This window comes from Arachis ipaensis, chromosome B03 (genome assembly GCF_000816755.2).
Source record: "Arachis ipaensis cultivar K30076 chromosome B03, Araip1.1, whole genome shotgun sequence".
Lineage (NCBI taxonomy): Eukaryota > Viridiplantae > Streptophyta > Magnoliopsida > Fabales > Fabaceae > Arachis > Arachis ipaensis.
The window spans coordinates 133,641,989-133,646,862 of NC_029787.2; the positions used below are offsets into that span (position 1 = coordinate 133,641,989).

The following is a 4,874-nucleotide window of genomic DNA, read 5'->3' on the forward strand; positions in this document are numbered from 1 at the left end:
TTTTTTTATGTAGACGTAGCAATTATTAATTGTTTAGCTATAAGTGTGAAAATCAGGCATTTGTTTATAACGTCAGACATTTTACACCCCTAATCAAACTGCTTTGGGAATGCTAAGAGGCTTTTCAGAAGTATACGATAAATTCTCACTTTCTTAAGAACTTCAAATATTTTCCTCGTCAGAGAAATGAATGTTTCAACTAGAAAAAATAAAAATAATATTACAAATCTATTCATTAATATTTGCAATTCTCATTGTCACGGAACTTCTGCATGATCTCATCCATTTGCCCCGTCCGTGAAGGAAGCATCCCGTTAGAAAAACTTCAAGGAATGCACAAAATCCACCACTACCGAGGGATCGCAAGAGCTCTGTTCATGCCCTCATAATATGCTTCAGACTGTTGTTATTCATTGAATGACTTCTTTCTCAGTCAAATCGAATCCTTTGCAGGATGATTCAGTCAGTGGGATTCGGATTCTCTAAAGTTGTATTGTTACTTTAGAGAAAAAAGTACTCTATTAATCACCATTAAATTAAGATAGTAAGGCTCACAAATAATAAATGTTACAAATTCAAAGGTGATTAAAGCATCACTTTACCGCTTTACTAACATTGTCACTTTAGAGGATTTTTTCCCGGTCTCTTTGATAAGCTATTCCTATGAATGATCATTTTTCAATGTATATGCTCCATCCACAAGATTCTAATCATTTGCCTTCTTTCGTGCCTTCGAAATCTTCTCCTTGAATTTTTTCAATGCTGCCAAAAAATTGGAACATCTAATGTAAACTCCAAAACAGCAAAAAAGTCAACAAAGGAAGCTTTGAATTCAAATTAGGTCCATGCACAATAGAAAGTAAATCTTATTTAAGACATTTTCTGAAGCAGATGAATATGATACTTCGATTCAACATGCTTATTAATGGGTGGGAAATTAATTAATTAATTAATTTAAATGCGGAAAATCAGTACACCTTAGTTGAAGAGATATAGCATGGAAGCAATGATCCATAAAAGGCATTTTTTTTTTCACTATAAGATTATGAAGATTAAGCAAAATCTTCTTGATGAAGCATGTAATAAAGTGGCCTATTAAACTGATGTTTGAGTCTTATTCTCTGTTTCCAACTAGGTTGGTTGAGAAACTTGTCCGTTGATATACACGAAAATTGGAATTAGCACATGTACCTGATTCATAGGTAGGGTGAAGTGCTTCAATCAAACTGGATTGAATGATGTGCTCGGGACAAGAACTAGCCTCAGCCTTTTGCATCAACTTCTTAAATTGTCGTACCTGAGAGGTATAAGATTTGAGAAGTGTTCAAGAATTATTCAGTTCCTAATGTCGCTAAGAAGAAATTAACAAAACAATACATTCTTGAGTAAACTACCAAATATGTCCCCGAATTCTTTATTTGCTGAAAAAATATCCTGATAAGATAACGACAAAAATACCCTCAAAATATTTAAAAAAATGCCGAAAGTACCAAGACATGAAGAAAGGTTGTCTCCGTTAACGAAAACTAATGAAGTGGCAAACGACAATGCTTATGTGGCTGTCTCCTACACTATTCATGGTCTCGTTACGGAGATGGTCTTTCTTCGTGTCTGGGTACTTGTAGTGCATTTTAAACTATGAGGGTATTTTTTGACAACGTATAAATTATTCGGGGACATCTTTTGTGATTTATTCTATATTCTTAATCTCCACCGGTAAATAATATAGCAGTGAACAAAATGGGAGAGAGAGCAACAACATAATAACGGTGATCAACTAACATTCAGAAATAAAGTGTGTACGTTACTTTTCTAATTTATTAAACACAAATACACTTTGATCTAGTCGCTAAAAATGACCATGTGATCATTAGTGAGAGAGGGTGACCTCAAACCTCATCATTGGACATCAATGTGAAACAGCGCCCAGTATGGCCAGCTCGAGCAGTCCTACCAGCCCGATGAACATAGGTCTTCACGTATTTGGGCATGTCATAGTTAATGACATTTCTTACCCCTTCCACATCCATTCCACGAGTCATTGCATCAGAAGATACAAGCACTTGAAACTCGCCTTTCCGAAAATTATTCAGGGTCTTACTGCAGGAAAGCAGGTTTTTTGGGTCAAGGATCAACTGATTCCAAATCTATAGTTCTTAGGCAAAAGGACATGAACAGATTGATATCTGTAAATAATTTCAAAACTATATATTCCAAAAACATAATATGACATGCTAAGAAACATAGAAGCAGAGTGCACCAACACTTAATGGTGAATCCATACACACCGCATCAGATTATAGTGTAAATCTACATATCTACATAATTAGTCTATATTTATCATGACCAATAGTGCTCCTCATTTAACAATTATAACCAGATTTGTTGATTACTTAATGGATTTTCTCTCATTGACCAATTTGTAGAGTACAACCATCAAGTTGATGGAATGCCTAGGGAGAAGGAAACTAAACTTTCTTAAACATGGTTGCTTGTCGTGCGACTTTGGCTAAGTGTAGGAGCTTTGCTTTAGGTGAATGAGATACCTTGAAAATTCCAAATTTCTTTCCTTGTTAAGATTTCAGTGGCAATAATACAACAAAAAAATTGGATTCAACACAGAGGAGAGTGGTGTCTTCTTTTGAAGCAAGTTTTGTATAATTGAAAGATCAAAGGAAGCATTCATCATACATGACTCTATATTTTCTTTGTTCAGTGAGAATGTAACAAAATACCTTCTTACACGTTGATGTTGAAGACCAGAGTACTCCTTGATATCAATTTGCAGATCTCCGAAACAATTAAGCAATTTGCAGAGACGATGTGTAGATTCCACAGATTTTGTAAAAATTATGCATTTTTCTCCTTCTAGTGATTTTAAAAGGGCAACCAAGTACAAGGGTTTGACCTTTCTTTCACAGATCTGCACAAAAATAAATAAATAGAATTACAAGGGAACTTCTAGTTGTCAGGTATCACTTGTCAACTTAAAAATTTACTAAAGTGAAAAGCCATTTGAACAAACAATAGAAATACTTTCATCCACCAACCAATCTCAGAACCTTGCAATCTTATCTGTGTGTGAGTGCTGTAACTAGCTATGCTTTGGATTCCAACAGAATAACACATCCAGGTTATTCAAAGCAAAAGATAATAACATATAGAAAAAAGGGAAAAGCTAAAAGTTGGGGGTTGGTACTAAAACAGGGATTGGAGGAAAGGTTGAGAGCAACACTACTAATAATGGTTCATGTCAGCAGAAAGTATCTTAGCTTTAAGTAATCTTTTCATACAACTCCGGCGTAATTTAAAAGAGACAAAATCACCATGCAGGTTCATACCAATTTGAAGGATTGCAGATTTTCTGGGAGTCGATAACGCATTGGCCCAGCTCTCAGGAATAAAGGGTGATGCAACTCAAGCTGAACAAGCCTGCCTGGGTCCTGAGTTATTGTCGCAGACAGGACAATCTTTGCCAGCCTAGGGTAGGGCTTATCCTTGAAACCCCTCTCAACTCCACTACAAAAAACATAATAGTAATGATAATAACAATTTAAATGTACACTTTTACAATAAACATTCATTTTTTGTATTAAATTTAAATAAAAAGGGGGAAAAAAGGTATGCAAAATGGATCCTTCCGATTTTCAAACATATAATCCAATTTGAAAAACCTAAGTCCTAACACAACCAAAAGTCTAAATCTAGTCATTAAAACCTCAAAAGCCAAGATAAAAGGTACTTTGAACTCACCATCTTCTTCTGGTTGTTAACACACCCATGGAACAAGGTAAAAACGAATCACTGGGTTCAAAAGTGTTATCCTCATTCAACTGCACCGATTCAAGCACAGCAGGTAGCCATGACTGGTAGGCCTCACGGAGTAGCCGGTCCGTTTCATCAACCACCTGAAACCATTTGATTTGTAAACAATTAACACACACTACGTTCAACATTATATTTGTGAGATTTGAGATATAGTGCAATCTACTACTTACAAGATATTGAAGATGCTCAAGAGTGAAGCCTTTGGTGGTATTGATATGATCCATCAATCTTCCGGGGGTTGCCACCAATATATCTACCTTACTCCTCAATCGTCTCCGAACACGAAATGCAACCTCTTCCGGATCGTAAGAAATCCCGAACTCACATTCCGGCGAGTACACCAGTTCTGAAATCTCGTCCGCAACGGAAGACTGACCGGCAGCGTACGATGGGGAGCGCGTAGGCCAAGGTCTTGCCACTGCCAGTGGGGGAGTTAACGCAGAGGTCTCGGTGGAATTTCCCGGGCCCAACGGTTTCTTGCCATACCGCAACTTGCACCGGGAACAGGTTGGAAATCCCCATGTTTTCCAGTGATAATTTCAACCTAAAAAACAAAATTACAAAACATAATCATTATATTTTTTGAAAAAGAAAATGAAAAGGAATATGGATAGAATGAGTGAGAGTTACTTAGGGTGGAGGGAAGGGAGGGTATGGAGAGGAATCTGTTGGAAGAGAGTAAGGTCTAGAGGGTCTCGCATCCATGGCAGCACCGGAATGCTGCGTTTCTTTTGTTCCTCCATTTTCTTCTTCTTAAACCCTTCGTTTGACTCAAGATGCTGCAGCTCGCAGGGTTTAACTGAACAACAATGAGGATTCCACGATAGTGTTTGGAGAGTCACAGACAATAAGAACTTGGGCCCTCAGCCCTTTTATCATTCTGGACTTCCTCAATTTTAATTTGAATATGTCTAAGTGGGCCTTCAACATGAAGATAAAAACTAGTTAATCTCTTTTTGGAAGTAGAAACAAAACAGAATATAATGTTTGGATCGAAGAGGAGTAGAGGATGTTGACCCAAAAAAAAAAAAAAGAGAGGAGTAGAG

The 4,874-nt window shown here is 36.8% G+C and overlaps 1 protein-coding gene across 1 annotated transcript; it reads right to left on the reverse strand.

Annotated features, from left to right (window-relative positions):
* On the reverse strand, positions 49-4,855 carry LOC107632043 (DEAD-box ATP-dependent RNA helicase 1). Its single transcript, XM_016335678.2, is given in 9 exon segments — positions 49-762; positions 1,192-1,297; positions 1,896-2,100; positions 2,736-2,923; positions 3,342-3,519; positions 3,754-3,908; positions 3,999-4,212; positions 4,214-4,372; positions 4,459-4,855. Coding segments are annotated over 9 exon segments (1,374 nt in total). The 5' UTR covers positions 4,572-4,855; the 3' UTR covers positions 49-706.